At 44.4% G+C, this 22,603-nt stretch overlaps 1 protein-coding gene across 1 annotated transcript in view; it reads right to left on the bottom strand.

Moving 5' to 3' along the window:
- Positions 1–21,380, bottom strand: part of LOC123510216 (mucin-5AC-like) — a 33,194-nt gene extending 11,814 nt beyond the window's left edge. The window contains exons 1-2 of the mRNA XM_045265151.1: positions 20,901–21,380; positions 13,052–13,713 (exon numbers count right to left, since the gene is read on the bottom strand). Of these exons, the coding sequence (XP_045121086.1) occupies positions 13,052–13,705 (654 nt within the window). The 5' untranslated portion in view covers positions 13,706–13,713; positions 20,901–21,380. The remainder of the gene's footprint in view (positions 1–13,051; positions 13,714–20,900) is intronic.
- Between the last annotated feature and the right edge of the window lie 1,223 nt (positions 21,381–22,603).

The raw sequence follows: 22,603 nt of genomic DNA, 5'->3' as shown, positions 1-22,603 counted from the left end.
GTCTGGTGGGGGACGCTGTTTGGGTGGCCAGTCTTAACACCGGTACTCAGAAACGCTTTGCTCTCTCACCACGACTGTTTTCAAAGACCACAGAGATGACTGGGTGGGTTATCAAGACTGTTTCTCCGGTTCAGAACGAGGAAATGTTGTTAATCTGTTATTAGAACCGTAAAAACACCCTTCAAAATCCGTATCATTGGAACGTAGTGAATTTGCAGGGCAGAAGTGTTTGATAATCAAGTCAGTCATATTGCCACCTTTAGAAGACTTTATTATCTTGCCTTAGGGCCATCTGAGTCATCTCCTAAACCCCTTCAGTACTGGGACGCATTTTTACCACGAGTTTGGGTAAGATTAGACGATTTTATTTACACTAGGAAGCATTTATGGAGGTCAGAAGATTAGTAGGGAGAATCTTCACTATTTCAATCCCCGACATAAGTTTCTAAAGCCGTATAAAGTCACTAAATAGCAAGCAGAATGAATATGAAAACACGTTATAACACTGAAGAGGTTGAAGTGCTGCGAGGTCTTCTAGCGTTTCTCCTGCCATGAATGTAACGCACCATCTTCTCTTTGTGTCAGGGAAGAGGCTTTAAGCTGCTTTAGGGGATTGCGGTGGCGGTGGCGGTGGCTGTGGCATGGTGGTTAGGAGTCCTGCTGGGATTTCCATACACTGTCCTTGCTTTTGTCTCTGTTTTTCTATGTTATTCCTTGTCTCCTTCCAGATTTCGTCTTTTTTTTCTCTCTTTGTCTTCCTGCCTCGCCGTCTTTTTCTCTCCTTGTCTCTCTGTGTGTTCTTTTTCCCTTCCTTCCTGCTTCTTTGCTTCACATTCCAAGGTATTGATAAGAAGATATACAGGAAATTAAAAGAAATTATGCAAAAAAATGAAAGAAAAAACTAATATAAGTTACTACTACTACTACTACTACTACTGCTGCTACTACTACTACTACTACTACTACTACTACTACTACTACTACTGCTATATATTCCAGTCACGCCCTTCCTGCCCTTTGCCCATGCTTCCATCTGCGCCCCTGTCCCCCCCCGTCATGCCCCCTTGTGCCCAACGCGCCCCCCGTGGTTGGTTCATGCCCCTGGAAGTCTGAACGGCCTTATGAGTGTTAAAGGGACGCAGGTAACCTTGGGCACATCCGCTGAACACACACACACACGCACACACTCACACACACACACACACACACACACACACACACACACACCTGTGTGTGTGTGTGTGTGTGTGTGTGTGTGTGTGTGTGTGTGTGTGTGTGTGTGTTGGATAGGAAGTAGTTAAGAGGGTAGTCGTTGTTCAGGAGGAAAATAGGAGGAAAATAGGAGGAAAATAGGATGAGGATGAGGAGGAGGAGGAGGAGTAGCCAAGCCGCTTCCTGCTTTGCCGTAATCCCTCCATCCGGGGCTCTCTCTCTCTCTCTCTCTCTCTCTCTCTCTCTCTCTCTCTCTCTCTCATGTTCTTCACTTCCCCTAATCTAGTCTCTTTCTCTTCCTTTTTCTCAATCTTCTTCCTCCTCCTCCTCCTCCTCCTCCTCCTCCTCCTCCTCCTCCTCCTCATCCTTCTCCTCAATCTTCCTTGGTGGCTGAGTAATAAAATCTTTCCTCTGTCACGTATCTTCGAGGAGGAGGAGGAGGAGGAGGAGAAGGAGGAGGAGGAGGAGGAGGAGGAGGAGGAGGAGGAGGAGGAGGAGGAAAAGGCGTGGTAGTTTTCGCCTCCTTCCTCCTGGTGTCACGCGTGGCTTCCCTCCCTCTTTCCATCCTCCTTCCTCCTCCTCCTCCTCCTTCTCTCTCTTCTTCATTTCTCTCTCCCTCTTTCCCTCCTGCAGTGTTCTAGCTTTGCGCCGCCCTGGAGGAGGAGGAGGAGGAGGAAGAGGAGGAGGAGGAGGAGGAACAGAAGAAGGAGACGAAGAAATAGACTAAGAGAAGGACGAGGAAGGAGGAAAACGAGGAGGGGGAGGAGCAAAAGGAGGAGGAGGAGGAGGAGGAGGAGGAGGAGGAGGAGGAGGAGGAGGAGGAGGAGGAGGAGGAGGAGGAGAACGAGAACGAGAAGGAGTAAGAGGAGGAGGAGGAGTGGGAGGAGGAGGAGGAGGAAAGGATGTCATGAAAGCGTAAAGATACACACACACACACACACACACACACACACACACACACACACTTAACGGAAGCTTGCCTCACATTCTCCTGTTTAAGTCTTGCACATTAACACGTGACCTAAATAGTGCCCTACCAACATCCTGTGTGACCTAATCTGACCTTAGCTGACCTTGTGACCTCACCTGACCTTTAGAGCCATTTGAAGCCAGGTCATGTATGTGTGTGGTATAAGTGACCTTGTTTCTGTCTCATTGTGGCTCGTGGTTCATTGGAAAGATTGTTTTATGAGTGTGTGTGTGTGTGTGTGTGTGTGTGTGTGTGTGTGTGTGTGTGTGTGTGTGTGTGTGTGTGTGTGTGGACTAGCATCTCAGTTGTTCTTTTTGTTTAATCATTTTTGTTGTTTTTTGGTCAGTTTTTCCTTCTTACATAAGAATAAATGTATTATATTTGATGTGTGAATGTATGTATGTATATATGTATGTATATTTGATGTATGAATGTATGTAAGTGATTTTTGTTAGCGTTGGTTTGTAGTATCTGTATAAGTGGTTGTGGAAACGTGTGTGCATGGCTGTCCTTAGTGTCTGGTTCGTAGGGTAAATATCACTGGTTTTGTTAGTGTCTGTATGGTTCTTGTTAGTGTTTTGCTTCATAGGGTATCCACACACTGGTTATCGATAATGGTTCAGTTCATAGTGTAGATGAAACAGGTTCTATCACACTCGGTTCTAAGGAGTATGGTGGTTCATAAATTAAGATTGGTTCTATTACGCTCGGAATTATTTGTAATGTTTGGGTTCACAGTATAAATAAAACAGGTTCCAACACACTTAAAGTTCAAGACAATGCTGTTAATAGCGTAAAACATGTTCTGGTTCACTCGCAGTTCATAATGTACCGTAAAACAGGTTCTGATATACTTATGGTTGTTTTCTCCATCTCATTCAAAGCTTAACTCCTTCAGTACAATGACGCGCTTTTATATTCATTTTGCTTACTACTTGGTGATTCTATACAGCTCCAGAAACTCATGTGGAAGATCAAAATAGTGAAGACTTTGGCCATTAATCTTCTGACCTTCAAAGACCCTTCCTAATGTCAATAAAATGGTCTAATCGTACACAAATCTCAAGGCAAAAATGTGTCCCAGTGCTTCAGAAACTCATGTGGAAGATCAAAATAGTGAAGACTTTGGCCATTAATCTTCTGACCTCCAAAGACCCTTCCTAATGTCAATAAAATGGAACCTAACCTAACGTACACAAATATCAGGTAAAAATGTGTTCCAGTATTGCTGAAACTCATATGGAAGATTAAAATAGTGAAGACTGTGGACATTAATCTTCTGACCTCCAAAGACCTTTCATAATGTCAATAAAATGGTCTAATCGTACAGAAATCTCAAGGTAAAAATGTTTCCCAGTATTAAAGGGCTTAAGACTGGTGCTAAGGCAGAATGACCTCAGCAGTCGCAAAGGGGTGGTTCTCGTGGTTGAGAGTGCTGTACCGCATAACAGGTTCACGCAACAGTCACGGTTTACCCTGGTATAGGACCGGACGTCGCCAGGGAGGTAATAACCCGCTTCCTTCATTCTTTCCTTCCTTCCGCTTGCCTCAATGGACACTTTCACTCCCGCCTCACTCACCGCAACACTGCCCCGGACTTCCCACAACAGGACACTGACTCTATTACACTGTGCCTCTCGCCTCCCACGCAGAAAAAAAAGGCCAGGATTCTGTAACGCTTCCTTCTTTCACCACGAATGTTTTTAAAAGGCCACAAAGATGCTTAGCCGCGTTCTCAAGACTGTTTCTCCGGTTTATAATGTGGAAATCCTGTTAATCTGTTGCTAAAGCAGTAAAAAACATCTTTAAAAACTCGTGTAATTTATTTAAAAAGGTTCGTATTTTGAAATGTTTCGCTCTCTCACCACGCTTGTTTTCAAAGGACACGGGTGATTAGCAGGGTTCTCAAGAGTGTCTTCCTGTTAATGATGAAGAAAGACACTCGTGAAGGAAGATGAAAACACCTACAGAAAAGAGGAGAACGGAGAAACATCTGTGGAAGAGAATGATGATGATGAGAAGGAGGAGAAGAAGGAGGAGCACACCTGTTGAAAAAGGAAATGAGAGAAGAGGAGGAGGAGGAGGAGGAGGAGGAGGAGGTAAATGGTCACTTTCCATACAAGAAGCTAGTGGGGCGGAAACACAGACCTCCATTCTTCCCTTTGTCCTTTAGCTAACCCCTCCCATGCCCTGATACCCTCCCCTATCCTCCCCTCCCGTCCTGTACCCAGCGTCCCAGTTCCCGTCACTAGTTCGAGACCCGTCACCACCACCACCACCACCACCACCAGAGTCACAGGAAGCAAGGTGGAACAGTCTCCCGGTTTTTCGGTCGCATATTACTTGGTCCCATATTCTGAAACACTTCACTCTCTCGCCACGTCTATTTTCCAAGGCCACAGAGACAATTAGCAGGGTTGTTAAGAGTATTTATGGAGTTAATAGTGCAGAATTCTTGTTAATCTGTCACTAGAACCTTAATAACAACCTTCAAAACCATTGTCACTTATTAAAAGGCTCGTATGATGAAGCTCTTTGCTATCTCACCACGACTATTTTCGAAGGCCACAGAGATAATCAGCGGGATTCTCAGGAGTGTTTTTCTTATCACTAATGTAGAAAACTCGTTAATCTGTCACTAGAGCAGTAAAAACACTTAAAAACCCAAATCACTTCATCATTACTGTTTTCAAAGGCCACAGAGATGGTTAGCCAGTTCTCAAGAGTGTTTCTCCTGTTCATAATGTAGAAATCTTGTTAATCTGTCACTAGAACCTTGAAAAACATGAAAAAAAAATCAATGCAACTTGAACTAGAATCTCTTAAATGTAATGGTGTAGAAAAGGAGTGTTTCAGAATACTATACTTGTTCATCACGACTATTTTTAAAGGCCACAGAGATAATTAGCCAGGTTCTTAATGATGCTTCTCCTGTTAATAATGTAGAAATATTATCAGTCTGCCTCTTGAACCTTGAAAAAACATTAAAAATCCACGTAACGAACTAAAACCTCTTGAATGTAATGGTGTCTGTCACTAAAACCTTGAGGAAACATTTAAAATCCACGTAACTTGACTGTAATGGTGTGCATATGAAGTGTTTCAGAATAAGATAAGTTTTCTCATGATCAGTGTTACAGGTCAGGGAAAGGAAGCGAGTGAGGTAAAGAAAACGAGCTACAGTGCCCATAAGAGTGAATGAATGTTAGGTCGGTTAGGTCCCGTCCCAGATCGCGTCCCTTGCTCCGCCCCGCCCCGCGTCGCCCTGCCCCGCCAAGGTGTGCACTGGGGTTACCTGAGTTCACGGGGCGAGGCGTGGTGTGGCATGATCGTGGGAAGGTCTGTGTGTGTGTGTGTGTGTGTGTGTGTGTGTGTGTGTGTGTGTGTGTGTGTGTGTGTGTGTTTGTGTGTGTTTTTTTTGTGTGTGTGTAGATGTGTGTGTATAATTTTTTTCTCATTTCTTCTTCCTCTCTCTCTCTCTCTCTCTCTCTCTCTCTCTGTATGTGTGTGTGTGTGTGTGTGTGTGTGTGTGTGTGTGTGTGTGTGTGTGTGTGTGTGTGTGTGTGTGTGTGTGTGTGTGTATCTCAAGAACCGTTGGGCCGTTGAGGAAAGGAAGGGAGGAGGGAAATGGAAAAGGAAAAGGACAGCGGGAGGAATGTTGGAAGTACCGCGGGAAGAAACGGTAGCAGAAGTAGAGCGGCGGGAAGAACGAGAATAACAGAGGCAAACAGAGGAACGTGAAGACTAGACATAAGGACAAACTGGGCGTAAGAGACGGGAAGACAAAATGAAGACAAGAAAGCAACGGGAAGAACTGAAGGAAAGGAAACAGAAGAGCGAGAAGATAAGATACAAAAATAAAGGAGAAACAATAGACGGGAAGACATAATGGAGGGGAGAACACCAAGAAGAACGTGAAGAAATGAAGAAGAGAGATGAACGGGAAGACTGAACTAGAAAATAAAGTAGCTAAATAAGAAAAAGACGAGAAAAGAGGAGTGAAGGAAGCAAACGAACGTGAAGAACTGAAAAAAACCAGATGAACGGGAAGACTAAAGAGGAAAAGACACAAAATGAGTAAAAAAAAAAAATAAATAAATGAAATAACGAAGAAAAGGCGAAAAAAAAGTAATACCGTAGTTTGCCTTACAATAGCAAAGGAAAATATACAAGTCAGGTGTGTGATGGGCGCCAGGTGTGTGTGTGGTGATTAGTGGCAGGTGCGTTCCCAGCTCACCCCCCCCCCTTTCCACCACGCCCACGCCCACCAACTGACGCCCACAGGTGCCGCAGTGGTTAGTGTATATTACTACTATTTGACCTACACTGCACACACACACACACACACACACACACACACACACACACACACACACACACACACACACACACACACACACACACACACACACAAGCGGTCAGTGGTGGAGGAGAGAAAGAAAAAGGAAAGGAAGAAGGTAAGAAAAGAGAGTTCCTGAAGGAGGGAGGGAAGAAAGAAGAGGGAATCTGGAGAAGGAATAGAGAGAAAAAGAGAGAGTGAGTGAGGGAGCGAGAGGAGAGGCTTAGTGGGAGAAGACTGCTAAGGAGAGGACCACACCACCAGCAGGTAACTGAAACCCCTAACGAGATTACCTGCTTGAGTGGACGTTTTGTAATACCGGTAGAAGACAAGGACAAAAAAGTGAGAAGGCTTTTCCCCCACCCATCCACCAACCCACCTCATCCTTCACTATAAAAGAAAGAGAGAAAATAATGTTGTATTTATTAAAAGCGACAGACCTACCTTAGTGAACACAGGACAAGAGACAAGGACAAAAAATTAAGAAGGCTCTCCCCCCACCCATTCATCTTCTCTCTCACTAAAATTCTTAAAAAAATACTCACCACCAATAAAATGAAATACCAGTTAATGAAGTGAATACAAAAGGGAAAGACAAGGATAGAAAATTGAGAAGACTTAGCTCACCCACCAACTTCCACACTTCACTATAATACCTGGAAAAGGATTCAAAATAAGACAAATCGAATAGAATACCTTGAATTGGTTTAGGGAAGTGGTATCTATTGGAAGCGAAGAGAAGGAGGAATAACAAAGTGATGGGAGAAAGTAGAAGAAGGAATAGAGAGAGGAAGGAATAAATTAAGGAGAAAGTAGAGAAAATTATAGGAAATACTGGATAAAGGAAGGAAAGAATAAGAAAGACGAAAGTGAAAGAAAATACATGAGAGAGAGAGAGAGAGAGAGAGAGAGAGGAAATAATAGGAGAAAGTATAGAAGGAAACAGAAAATACAGGATAAACTGAAAAAAAAAGAAAAGAGAAATAGAAAAGAGGAAACAAAATAATAGATAAAAAAGGAAGGAATAAAGGAGAAAGGAAAGAAAGAGAAAGGAATATGGAGATAGATGGCAGAGTGAAGAAAGGAAGAAGGTGGGGGAGGAGTGGATGGGGAAAAGGACAAAGGTGCGAGGTAGGGCAGCGTCACCCATCACAGGTAACCCAGGTAACACTACACCACAGGTAAGGGGACCGCGCCAAGGACCACGCAGGTAATAAGGATATGGTGGTGGTGGTAGTGGTGGTGGTAGTAGTAGTAGTAGTAGTAGTAGTAGTAGTAGTAGTAGTAGTAGTAGTAGTAGTAGTAAGAGCAGTTACTTCCGGCATGCAAACCCACCCACTAACACACACACACACACACACACACACACACACACACACACACACACACACACACACACACACACACACACACACACACACACACACAGAAACAAACAAACTGACAAACATATGAAAAAAATAGTAACAAATTCAGATCCAGAGAGAGAGAGAGAGAGAGAGAGAGAGAGAGAGAGAGAGAGAGAGAGAGAGAGAGTGGCTAGCCTGACCAACGGGTTTTGACTACTATAATACTTGAATGAGACCATGAGAGAGACCGCGAGACACACCACACAGGAAGGACCAGCAGACCATCACACCACGAGGCCGCCGCAAACTGTCCAGAGGCGAGAGTGAAGCAAATTAACTCCATCACCTTTCCGCCTCAACAAGTAAATAAATAACTAAATGAACAGATAAATAAATGAACAAATAGACGAATACCTTTATGTGAGAGGGGGAAAGCTGGCCAAAGGCAACATAAAACAAGAAATAAAAAGACCCACTAAGTTGTCAGTCCTCTTGCAGGATCGAGAGAGTTAGCTATAAAAAAATAGAGATAAATGTCTTGAAACCTTCCTATTAAATGAAGTACAGAAAGTAAATAGGAAGTAAATGGTACGTTGCCTTTGTGTGGGTAACAAACATGTACATAGATAGATAAATTGACAGATTGACAGATAGATAGCTAGATAGATCGATAGATAGATAGATAGATAGACAGACAGACAGACAGACAAACATATAGATAGATAGATAGATAGATAGATAGATAGATAGATAGAGAGAGAGAGAGAGAGAGAGAGAGAGAGAGAGAGAGAGAGAGAGAGAGAGAGAGAGAGAGAGAGAGAGAGAGAGAGAGAGAGAGAGAGAGAGAGAGAGAGAGAGAGAGAGAGAGAGAGAGAGAGAGAGAGAGAGAGAGAGAGAGAAATAGATGGATAGATAGTTATAGATACAAGCATAGATAGACAGATAGACAAATAAAATAAATGAATTGATAAATGGGTAGATAGATAGAAAGATAAATAGACAGACAAATACATATAAAGATAGATAGATAGACAGATAAATAGATAAATAAATAAATAAATCGATAAATAAGTTAACTAATAAATCAATAAAGCAACAAAAATCAAACACACATACATACATACATACATCACCTCAACATCCTTCCCTAAATGGTGGACGAAACAAAACAAACTTACCAAATATAAAAAGAAGACTGAGACAACAATACAAAATAATGACACTTGAATAAACAAACACGTCATAAGAATTTCAGGTCCTGGACAGAGGGAATTCAATAGTGAAACTGCTCAAGGAACTCGTCTTAATTTAGGTTAGGAAAGTGAAAAAAGAGGAGGAGGAGGAGGAGGAAGAGGAGGAGAGAGGGGGGGAAAGGGAAGGACGTCACATGGAAACAGGAATGGAAGAAGGGAGGACGAGAAGGAGGAGGAATGAGAGAGCCACTGAAAGAAAGGGGAAAAGAAGGTAATAATAGAAGAGGAAGTGGGAAAAAAAGAAAGCTGTTTGGAATAAGGAGATGAAGAAAGAAAGGAGAGGAGAAGAGGAAAGTTTTATGAAATGGGAAGGGAAGATAAAAGAAAGAGGAAGGAAGAGGGAAAGAAAGATGAGATAAGGAAGAAAAGAAGAAAACTATATAGAAGGAAAGGGAAAGAAGAGAAGGAAGAGGAAAGGGAAAGAAAGAGAAAGAAGGAAAGGAGAGAAATGAGAAAAGAAAAATGTGTGGAAGGAAAGATAAAGAAGAAAAGGAAGAGAAAAGAAAGAGAAACAGAAGGAAAGGAGAGGCACTATGAAGAATGAAGAAAGACAGGAAGAGAGAGAAAGAAAAGATGAAATCAAGATAATGAGAAAAAGAAACAAATCACTCTAAAAATAACAAATGGAAAGGAGAAATGGAAGAAAGAAAATGGGAGAGAAAGAGAGAATTGGAGAGAAAGGGAGGAAAGGAGGAAATGAGACAGACACATTGACACCATCGGACAGCGTGACGCCTCCCCTATACCCCCCTTACCTCCACCTCCTCCTCCCCCACATTGTCACGTACCCCCTTCCCATCCCTCCCCCTCCTCCGCGCATTCACGCACGCACGCCCACCCTGACTCACCCCCAATTTTACTCGTCGACGGACCGCGGCCTTCCCCCTCCTCCTCCTCCTCCTCCTCCTCCTCATTGCCTCACTTTTTCCTACTCTGTTCCACTTCTATCCACTTCCATAGCCCTCCTCCACCCTTCCACCTCTCATCTGGTATATCATGCACCTTTCTTCCACTTTTCATCCAGCTCTGCATTTGTATCTCCATTTTCTTCTCTCCTTCCATCTTCTATTCTCTTTTTCTTTTCAATTCTGCTTCTGTTAATTTGTCTTCTTTTTTTCTTCTTTCTTCTTTTCTATTTACTAATTTCACTGTATTTGTTTTGTTTTTATTTCTCCTCTTTTCTTTCCTCCATCTACTCTGCCTCTCCCATTCTTTCTCTCTTCCTCCATCTTCTCTCTCATTCTCTAATTTCACTCTATCTGCTAAGCTCTTTCTCTCCCCAATACTCTTTTTTTTTTTTCGCATTTTCCCCTCTTTCTCCATCTCCACTTCCACTTCCACCTCCACCTCCACCCTGCACCTTCCATTCACTCTATTCATCCTCCCCTCATCTTTGTCTCTCACCTCCACTTACTCAGCACTCCATCTCCCCTCTCTCTCTCTCTCTCTCTCTCTCTATCCACCCTCCACCCTCCACCATCACGCCCTAATTACTATTCCATGAAGGGTGGATGGGTCCTGCTCTTGCCTGTCTGTCCACCTGGTGAGCGCCGCGTCTTAGGGCCAGGTGGCGGTCACAAGTCACCACGCCCTTCGCCCCCCACCCCCCTTGCCATCCCCACCCAGACGCTGCCGCAGGCCCTGATGGCTCGGCAGGCTACTATTACCGGGTCTGGCCGCCACGTGCACCGCTTCACTGCAATGACAGCTGTTGTGCGCGCTAACTGGACACGAGACAGAAGCGTATGTATGTATGTATGTATGTATGTATTTACCCAATGCAAGAGTTCGGGTGTTTTTTCAGTGTTTTAAGCGGTATACGAGTTTGTTTCCTTCTATATTTCCTGTTATTAAAGACTTTTGTTTTCTTTCGCCTCATAATGCAAGAGTTGGTCTGTGTTCTCTCAGTCTTTCATGCGGTAAATTCTTGATCTCCCTGCTTGCTTATGTATTTCCTATTTTTTTATTATTCTTTCTCATTCCTTCCTCTGCTAATGCAAGATTTGGTCTGTGTTCTTTCAGTCTTTCATGCGGTAAATTCTTGATCTCCTGCTTGCTTCTGTATTTCTTATTCGTAAGCTTATTTTGTTTTCTCTAACCTCCTAATGCAAGAGTTGACTATTGTTCTTAGCATTTTAGCCATTTACTTGACAAAACACTCACAAATATAATAGATTCTCCTCTCTCCTCCTCCTCCTCCTCCTCCTCCTCCTCCTCCTTTGGGTCACGGAGGCCTCACCACAAAAATCCCTGACAGACAGACAGACAGACACACACACACACACACACACACACACACACACACACACACACACACACACACACACACACACACACAAACACACACAGACGTGCCCAGGGCGGCTCTCCTCCCCCCCTTCTCCCTCCCTCCAGGTAACCTCGTGTGAGTGGTTTATTGACCTTCAAAGTTGAAAGGTCAGCGAGGACCGGAAGTGTGACAGCTGGAGATGGTGGCATGGCACGTATGATTTTTTTTTCTCCACCTCCTTTTTTTTCCTCTCCTCCTCTTCTTCCTCTTCTTTCCTTACTTTGGGATATTTATACAAACAGCCTAATATAAACCTGTATTTTGCTTGTTTTTCCTTGTAACCCTATGTATTTCTTTGTTTTCCTTCTCGTTCTACTCCTCCTCTGTCTCCTCTTCCTCCTCCATTAGTAGTCTGCCTGAGATAACTACAAACACCACACTAAGAATGTCTGTTGTTGTTTGTCTTTATTTACATTACTACTTCTTATCCTCCTCCTCCTTTTGCTATTCCGCCTTTTCGTCTAATAGTAAAGTAAAATTATACGTACAACTTAGTAAGGACCTTTGTTGTTCATCCTTCTTTCTACTCCACCTCATGTAGTGTTATTCTCTCTTCATCAACTATTAGTATTATTTCCCAAGCAGTCATTAAAGGGTCTAAAGGTCTCTGGTGTTGTTTGGTTACCCTGTGTTATTCTATCTAGTCCTCCTTCCCAAAGTTCAGAGGAGGAACAGTGTGTGGGAGTGATGAGGGTGAGTGAAGTGTGAGGACAAATATATTCATGGTGAGGAAATATATGTATGCTTGTCTGAACCTCATGGTCATAAAACACACACACACACACACACACACACACACACACACACACACACACACACGTCAAGGTTGCCATGTATAATGCATTGTGTATAGTCTCACCACACCCTACAAACACCTCACTTATCCTTCCTTCACTATCCTTCATCACCCCTATCCGTGAATCACCACCACCACCATTACCACCACCACCACCATCACCACCACCACCACCCCAGGAGCGTCACGCCACAACGCAACCGGACAAGGAAGTGGAAATGTCCCACGCACATTCACTGCAACACAGCACACGCATACACGCACACACATCCACGCCCACCCACACCAGCCCACCCGCTCCCCCCCAGTCCACTCCGCCGCATATTCTGGAAGTGTGCGGTTAAGCAAATGCATAGGGTAGAGTGAGGAGCCCAGGGCGATTTGACAGATGGGCTACAGTTTACAGTTTTCAGTGCGGCGAGGTGGTAGAGGTAGAGTACTTGGGTGGGTTCTGAAGTGGTCGTATGCAGTTTCCAGGGAGTTGTGGAGAGTGGTCTTAAAGTTTACAGTGTGCAGTGTGGTGGAGGTGTAAGGGTTCTGAGGGTTTCAAAGTAGTCGGATACAATCTATAATATGCAGGTAATGGGTGGTGGTGGGCGGAGTGTGTAGAGGTATTGAGGAGAATTCAGAAGTGGTGGTACAGTTTACAGGGAGTAGATAAGTCTCCAGGTACATACTAAGAATTCAATAGTGAAGGCAGGTACAGGTTACAGGGAGTTACAGTGGAGACGCACGTGGCGCCAATCCCTCACTCTAGGAAGACGGTGAAAGAAAAAGGAGTGGTGGCGTGAAGAGGCACTCACCGAGGTGGGCTCCGAGGTGGATGAGTTGGACCCTGAGGAGGCGTTGGTGCCGCTGGAGTTGGAGGAGGCGTTGGAGGACCAGCTCCTGGAGGATGTCCTGCCGCTGTGGGCGGAGAAGAAGCTGTCGGCGGAGTTGAGACTCAGAGTCTCTGGAGAGAGCAGCACACCATCCTTGGTGACCTCGATGATCCTGGCGTGACCCCGCACCCCAGGCAGCCGCAGCAGACTCTTGAGGCTCGGCATGTCGCCTTTCATGTACTGCATGCCTCCCTCGCAGCCCTGCGACGCCTCCTCCCTCCTGAGGGCCGCCACACTGGTCATGCTGGAGTTGGCGGGCGACCCTGTGTCTGGCGAGGCGGGCTGTCCTTCGCTCCGCACTGACCTAAAGGAGATGGCGTCAGGGGCGCGGCGGGAGCTGAAGGACAGGCCGCGGCGCACACTGGCTTGCGACACCCCTGACCACGTTCCCACCTGATAGCCTGCCGCCTTTTCAGCCTGTGCAAAGGACGAAGGGACTACCAGGCTGTCGCAGTCCACGCCACGCTCACTGTACGAGTCCCGCAGGTTGAGATGGTCCTCTGCAGGGGCGTCCTCGTCTGGGGTAGTGCGGGACTGGCCGGGGGAGGACCTCAGAGGGCTGGCGTGCTTTAGCATAGCGATTTCTGAAGGAGAAGCAGACGGAGGGGGTTAGTAGTGAGCTTGCTTAGTGTGTGTGTGTGTGTGTGTGTGTGTGTGTGTGTGTGTGTGTGTGTGTGTGTAATTCACCTCCTCGGTCGCCTGCTGGTCACCCAGCCAGTCTTTCCCATTACGGAGCGAGCTCAGAGCTCATAAACCGATCTTCGGGTAGGACTGAGACCACAACACACTCCACACACCGGGAAAGCGAGGCCACAACCCCTCGAGTTACATCCCGTACCTATTTACTGCTAGGTGAACAGGGCCCACACATTAAGAGGCTTGCCCATTTGCCTCGCCGCGCCAGGACTCGAACCCGGGTTTCTCGATTGTGAGTCGAGCGTGCTAACCACTACACTACGCGGTGTGACCACTACACTACGCGTGTGTGTGTGTGTGTGTGTGTGTGTGTGTGTGATGCTGTAAGATATGAGGCTTACACATGTCAACCCCTGCATACACATACTTTCTTACTTCCACTATCGACCCTGTCCTATCTATTATATTCCTTTTCCTTTCCCTTAATGATCCAACAAAACGAACACAACCACCACCACCACCACCACCACCACCACCACCACCACCACCACCACCAGCAACAGCAACAACACCACCAAGACGGCGTTCCCATCCCTTCCCAGCACATCCATGCCTCGAGGGCGCGCCGATCATTAAAACTTCAAGCAGGAATATACACCAAGCTCTCTGTGCCAAATGAAGGCGTCACCTAACCGGTCTTGTGCCCCCGGGAACGCCAAACCAAGAGGAAGAGGAGGTGGTGGTAGTGGTGGTGGTGGTGGTGGTGGTGGTGGTGGTGGTGGTGGAGGTGGAGGTGGAGGTGGAGGTGGTGGTGGTGGTGGTGATGGGAGCGCTCTCTCAACTCATAAGGGAAAGCTACTAATGTTTTTTTTTTTTTTTTTTTGTGTGTGTGTGTGTGTGTGTGTGTGTGTGTGTGTGTGTGTGTGTGTGTGTGTGTGTGTGTGTGTGTACTCTCTCTCGCCCTCATAACAAGGTCAGATATAAAGGAAAGGAAGGCACAGGAAGGGTGAGAGAAAATAGAAAACAACACATCATTGCTCTTTCTTCGTGTCTCTTGCAAGTACACTCCCTTGACCTCCCTAGTACTGGTCACAGCCTCCCTAGTACCTGCCACTCCCAGTACCAGGCTTTTCATGGTACTAGGTATAAAGAAACTAGGGTTTTGGAGGTCTAGATTGAATAATAAAGTACAAAATTAAGTTGTTTTTAAAGAGAAGGCTAAAGCAAAAATATTCCTTCTCTTATTCTTCTCAATTTTTCTTCTTCCTTCCTCATTTTTCTCCTCCTACATATAAAATAAAGGCAATCTACACTCATTCCATGCAAAGAAGGGAAGGGAGGACTAAAGAAGAGTACATTCCTTCTGTATCTATTCTGCCTACTACTACTATTACTTCTCCTCTTATCTCCTCTCCACACTGCCAAGAAACACTCATGCATACAAAACAAAAGTAGCATACACTGACTCCATGCCAATAGCAACTGGAATTTCACAGGATTCACCTCTTATTCTTATTCCTATTCCTATTCCTCCTCTTCTCACTCATCTACACCACCAACATAGTGTACAAATAAAAACAACACACTTACTCACTCACTCACTCACTCACTGCATACAAAAACTGCAGGAATTTCACAACAATGCAAAAAGTTTCAATCTCCTCCCTCGTTCCCTCACATCCTTTCCTCGCTTCGGTTTCCATGATAGTTGTGGTCTCGCCCCGCCGCCGCCACCACCACCGCCACCATCACCGCCACTCTCACTGCCACTAATGTTAAGGTTATGCGTGTTTTTAGGAAATGGTAAGTACGTAGGCACTCTTACTTGCTGCTCTTGTTGCTTAATTTACTTGTACGTGGAAAGTGTTCGTGGTTTGGGAATGTTTGCTGGGACGAGTGACTGACGGGTGACTGACTGAAGGAATAGTGGAGTGAGTGAGTGAGTGAGGGAATGTGAGAAGTGGAAAAAATGAGAGTGCATGAATAGATAAATAAGTAAATGCGTGAAATAGTGAATGAAAGTATCTATTGTCAGTAACCATTAGTAGTAGTAGCAATTCTTATCTCTCTCCAATAAAGAAAAGAAAGAATATTACCTACTTTATCAAAATCCACTTAACATAAAAACATCCTAAGAAAAAAATGAAAATGAAAGAAATAAACAAAAAACAAGGTAAATGTAAGCAAACCTTTTAAAACTACTCTATCTTCCTTTACCACAGCGTCAGCACACCACACATCACCACAGAACACCACACCCTGCCCAGTGCCAAGGGGGCCACACAGCACCACACACAGACTGACGGGATGTCACGAAAGTCACAGCTAAACACCCTCATCCAATCTCCGAGGTGCCGCAGGGGGAGTCGCGACCTACTCTGTTTACTGTCAACTTCCTCAAAGCTTCAGGGGCTTGAGTTGTGCCCGCTGGGAAGACCAAGAATGCTCACTCCACACCCCTATGCTCCCCTACACACCCCTATGCTCCACGGTGCTCCCTACGCTACGCCCCAGACACGCCAGGTGGTCCTCACACACTAACACCCGTGAAAGTTTGGGAATTGTTGCTTTTAATGTGTGGTTTGTGTTTGTGGTGGTGGTGGTAACAAAAGTAGTAGTAGTAGTAGTAGTAGTAGTAGTAGTAGTAGTAGTAGTAGTAGTAGTAGTAGTAGTAGTAGTAGTAGTAGTAGCAGCAGCAGCAGTACAAGTAGTAGAAAAAATAATAATAACAACAATAATAACAATAATAATAATAATAATAATAATAATAATAATAATAATAATAATAATAATAATAATAATAATAATAATAATAATAATGAATAACAACAATAATAATATGCCAGACACTTGGAACTTCGCATTACCACACACACACACACACACACACACACACACACACACACACACACACACACACACACACACACACAGAGGGAGAGAGCCAAGCTGGGTGAGAGGGTTGGTGGGGACTGGCTCTCACGCACACTCACATACTCACACACTCTCCCTTGTCCAGCGTCCTCAAATCCTCAAGGTAGAACGCGACTTGTCTTGTGGGAACTTGAAGAAGGGCCACGAGAACCTCCACCACCACTACCCTCCACCACCACCACCACCACCACCACCACCTTCTGCGGTATACGAGACGAGAAGGGTGACCGTGTGGAGTTGAGGCACAGACCGGTTCAAATATAAGAAGATAAAAGGGAGATAGGCAGGTAGAGGTTCACTAAGGTTCACAGACTTAGAGGAAGAAAGGTGAGGTTAGGTTAGGTTAGGTTTACTAGGGTTCAAAGTCATACCTATAGTTAATATTAGATTATGTTTTTGTAGACACACACACACACACACACACACACACACACACACACACACACACACACACACACACACACACACACCCGGTAGCTCAGTGGTTAGAGAGCTGGCTTCACAAGCCAGAGGACCGGGGTTCGATTCCCTGGCCGGGTGGAGCTATTTGGGTGTAGCCCCTGTTCACCTAGCAGTGAGTAGGTACGGGATGTAAATCGAGAAGTTGTGACCTTGTTGTCCCGGTGTGTGGTGTGTGCCTGGTCTCAGGCCTATCCGAAGATCGGAAATAATGAGCTCTGAGCTCGTTCCGTAGGGTAACGTCTGGCTGTCTCGTCAGAGACTGCAGCAGATCAAACAGTGAAACACACACACGCACGCACACACACACACACACACACACACACACACACACACGCACTACAACTAAAACATATTGCAAGAGAGAGAGAGAGAGAGAGAGAGAGAGAGAGAGAGAGAGAGAGAGAGAGAGAGAGAGAGAGAGAGAGAGAGAGAGAGAGAGAGAGAGAGAAGACAAATAAGCCATCTAGTCAATGTACTGTCTAATCTATTTTGTTTCCTTATGCAGCAAGTCTTATTGTTTATTTATGTTGTTTACGTGGAGTATTAGCGAGAAGATAGGAGGCGGTGAAGGCGTGGGGTGAATTGTAATAGAGAGAGAGAGAGAGAGAGAGAGAGAGAGAGAGAGAGAGAGAGAGAGAGAGAGAGAGAGAGAGAGAGAGAGAGAGAGAGAGAGAGAGAGAGAGAGAGAGAGAGAGAGAGAGAGAGAGAGAGAGAGAGAGAGAGAGAGAGAGAGAGAGAGAGAGAGAGAGAGAGAGAGAGAGAGAGAGAGAGAGAGAGAGAGAGAGAGAGAGAGAGAGAGAGAGAGAGAGAGAGAGAGAGAGAGAGAGAGAGAGAGAGAGAGAGAGAGAGAGAGAGAGAGAGAGAGAGAGAGAGAGAGAGAGAGAGAAACAGATAGACAGAGAGAAAAACAAACAGGCAAACAGACAGACAGACAAATATAGAGAAACAGACAGACAAACAAAGAGACAGACAGACAGACAGATAGACAGACAAACAAAACAGACAAAAAAAGAAAACAACAAACTTAACATACATCCACTCACCATAAAAAAAGCAAAAAAAAAAAAAAAATGAAAAAAACCCCGTCAATCTTACACAAATAAAACAAACATAACTAAATAAAAAAATAAATCAATAAAACAGCATCACACCTGTTGGCCCCCACAATGCTGCTGGCAAGGCGAGAGAGGAAGACACCTGTGGACTCCTCACCCAGGTAGGTACAGGTAAGAAAGGGACAGGAAGTGGGAGGAACAAATACAGGAAGGAAAGCAAAGGTAACACAAGGGTGGTGGTGGTGGTGGTGAGGGTGGTGATGGTGGTGATGGTAGGAAGGAAGGGAAAGAGGGAAAGAGGGAGGGAAAGGTACAAGGAGGAGGAGGAGGAGGAGGAGGAGGAAGAGGAGGAAAGAAGGAAAGTAAGAGGGAAGGAAAGGAATATCAAAATAAGAGAAAGAAGAGAAGGAGGACGAGAAAAAGAAAAGGGAGAGAAGGAGGAGGAAGAGGAGGAAAACGAGTTGAAAAAGAAAGAAGGAAAGGAGAAAAATTAAGAAAATGAGAGGGGAAGGAAAAGAAGGAAAGAGTGAGAAAAAGCAAGAAGAGAAGGAAGCGAGTGAAGAAGGGAGAGAGGGAGGAACTGTAGGAAGAGAGAGAAAGAGAAAGGAAGGAAATGAAAGAGGGAGAAAGGAAATGGGAAAGAGGAAGGAGGGAGAGGAGAGGAAGGGAGAAGAAAAATTGCCAATATTTCCTATAACCATTTTTCTTCTCTTAGATATTAACAGAACTTGAAATTAACTCCATCACCACCACCACCACCACCACCGCTACCGCCATCACCACCACCACTAACCACTGCTATCATCATCATCATCATCATCATCATCACCACCATCACCACTCAAGCAAAATAAAGCCTTGAGGATAATCTAACCGTCCTTCATTCTTCCCTTCCTTCTCCTTCATCCTTCCTCCTCCTCCTCCTCCTCCTCCTCCTCCTCCTAGCTAAAAATGACTAAGATGAATTAAAGTGAGGCTTATTACAATTAAAATGGGTGACGGTGTTAAATATTCATAGTTAGTGTGCCTACAGTGAATATTGTAGTAGTAGCTGTGATGGTGGTGGTGGTGGTGGTGGTGGTGGTGGTGGTGGTGGTGGTGGTAGTGGTTGTAGTAGTAGTGGTGGTATTGGTAATGGTAGTGGTAGTGGTATTATTATTATTATTGTTATTATTATTTTTTTTTATTATTGTTATCATCATCATCATCATCATTATTATCATTGTTGTTGTTGCTGTTATTATCATCATCAGTAGCAGTTATAGTAGTAGAGCATTACAAGATAACGTAACCGAACACACACACACACACACACACACACACACACACACACACACACACACACACACACACACACACACACACACACCCTGTCATCACACCAATATTAACAGCGAATCTCAAACACCTTCTTGCAATTAGAGAATTATCAGGAATTTTACTCACTGTTCGCAATGACTTAATAGACTTGTCATTTCCACACTGATTGTACCCAGTAATGAATATCGGAAGTGGGGATTTCACTACTACGCTAATGTGTATCTAATTACTCATTACAAGAAGCTGGCAACGAATTTCAAAGGTACATTTCAACGCTCTATGCAATTACAGTGTGCAGGAATTGTAGAGATTTCAATGCTGTATTTAGTAGGTATCTTATTATTGCATCTGTTCAATATACAATGCAGGGAACAAATTTTAAGGCAACATGTTAAACTGGGTGTAAAAACTGTGGGGATTTCAACGCTATGTTAGGTAGGTATCTTATTACTGCAACGCATGGCTGGAGATTGCAATGTTCTGTTAACTTAAGCACTACATACCCAAAAATGCGTGCAAGAACTTGGAGATTTTAACGGTACATTAAGTATGTATCTAAGACCATGGTTTAAGTATTGACATTTCACTTATTTTTACCTATTTTTAACTGTTAACTTAAGCACTACATATCCAAAAAGGCGTGCAAGAACTTGGAAATTTTAACGGTGCATTAAGTATATATCTAAAGCCCTGGACTAGGTACTGACATTTCACTCATTCTTAGCTATTTTTAACTGTTTCCTCTCAACGCGTATCTAACAATATATGTAATAAAACCCTAGTAAACGTTAATAGATCTACTCAATCCCTAAGCTAACGTAGTATAACATCGTCTACACAAATATGAAACATGTGTACAATTAGTTGCTCCCAATAACACACACTAAGTATATCAAACTGTATGTCAAGATAGTATATAAAGCGGTAGTATGTAGACCCGCTACCTTAACTCGAACTAAGCTTATTTAATCTATGCAAACAAGACACACATACAATCCTTCACTCCCATTAAGACAAGCATATCAAGCAAAATCATATGATAAAACACTAACATGTACTTATACTAAAGAAACCCAACCACACCTAACATACACTCCCATCAACCTAACTTAGCCCAACCCAACCTTACCCATGCAAACAAGACACACGTACAACCACAAACATATCAAGCAAAAACCATCAAATAAAACACTAACATACACTCACACCAAACAAACTCAACCTAACCTAACATATACTCCCACTAAATTTAAGCTAACCTCACCTAATCCATGCAAATAAGACACACAAGCACGCAATTCTTCGCTCCCATTAGCAAAACTCGTCACAGCACACACTGAAGCACTGTACCGCCACACACTCACCGGCATGACAGTTGAACCACCGGCTGTGACCATCTTGCGGCGTGTGAGGGAAGCAAATACAGAAATAGCAAAACGAAGAGCAAAAATTGTCCTGTTTGTCATTCTACTGCTCACTCCACTCTTGTAAACCTGATCTTGCAGTGTGCGAGGGAAGCAAACACAGGAACAACCAAATAAAAAAACAGAAAACAGTATCTTCTTTGTCACAATGTCCACTCTTTCGTAAACTCTTAGTGCATCTCACCACACATCCCAGCTCTGTTCACCACGCCATCACCACCGCAGTACTGCACCACTGTCGCCACGCACACACAAGGTTACCCATGAATATAGACAACTTGTAGTCATGATTGATTAAGCCTTAGACACGCGCACTCCTTCAAATCAGCACCAGCGTTCACCACGGCAGTCACACAAAGCCCACAGAGGATGAAAGTCAGTGCGGCCACGCTGAGAACTACGAGGCAACTGACGCGAGTGTTGGGACTTGGGTGGTTAGGCGCTGTACCCCCCATCCTCTTCCTCCGGCCCCTCTTCCACCGTCCCCGTCCTTCCTCTCCCATCCGAGCGTCCTGTGCCCTCCCTCAACCACCCCAGTAGCCTTCCAAAACAATGTATTTCCCTCCTACATCCATATGAGCTTTTTCTGACATCCATACTTTTTAACCCCATCCGAACAGTGCCTGACAGTGATAGATCCTTCGTTTCCTCTCCCAGCATTTCCCTAGGTAGTCTTTCAAAACAATATATTTCTCTTCTACAACCATCCAAGTTTTTTTTTTTTTCCTGACATCCTTACTTTCTTTTTAACCCATCCGAAAAGTGCCAAAAAAGTGATAGATCATTCCTAGCATTACCAAAAACAATATATTTTCCTCCTACACCCATACAAGCTTTTTCTTTGACATCTATACCTTCTTTTTAACCCTTCCAAACAGTGCCTTTCATTTCCCACCCCAATATTACTCTACCAAAACTAAACTATCACATTAGCTTTCTACAGTGTCATACCCTCTCCTTACTCCATCTAACAGTACCTAACAATCCTAGAAACCCATACAGTACATCAAAATACATCCTCTCCCATCCCTACTAGTCTAAGCTATCACAAAATGCCTATATAATCTAGCACTTCTTTTCTAACGTCTCATCAACTTACTAGCTCCAATACTATAGATCATCTGTCATCCTTGTTCCCTCCTATTGTAAACCACCCTAAAAGTTTCATTATAAACTCCCCCTTTTGTTCACCCCTAGTTGCTCCCCATATGATATACTCTTCATCTCTCCGCCCCACATTCCCTTCCTCTATCTCCCTCTCTCTCCTCTCCACATTACCCTTCACTTCATCCTCCATACTAGAAATCCCATCATTATAATCTCCCCATCGTTTCACCCCTAGCTGCTCTCAATACAATCAAACCTCCCCCTCTTTACTCCCCACCTTCCCACCCCATCCTCCCCTCTTCCTCCTCCTCCTCCCACTTCCTCAAAATATGCCGGAAGACTCATCTCTGCCACTTCCTCTTCACCTGAGTTTCCTTCGTGTCTGGTTTTAACTCAATGTGAATGCGTGGTGTTTGGTGACTGACCGAGTGATTGGCTATACGTATCACAGCAGTGGGGTCATATGGGTGCTTAACCCCATCAGTACTGGGACACATTTTTTGCCTTGAGATTTGTGTACCATTAGACCATTTTAT

This window comes from Portunus trituberculatus, chromosome 28, assembly GCF_017591435.1.
Source record: "Portunus trituberculatus isolate SZX2019 chromosome 28, ASM1759143v1, whole genome shotgun sequence".
Taxonomy (NCBI): domain Eukaryota; kingdom Metazoa; phylum Arthropoda; class Malacostraca; order Decapoda; family Portunidae; genus Portunus; species Portunus trituberculatus.
Note: the sequence above shows the minus strand (reverse complement) of the source record. Positions and strands in the feature narration are given on the sequence as shown.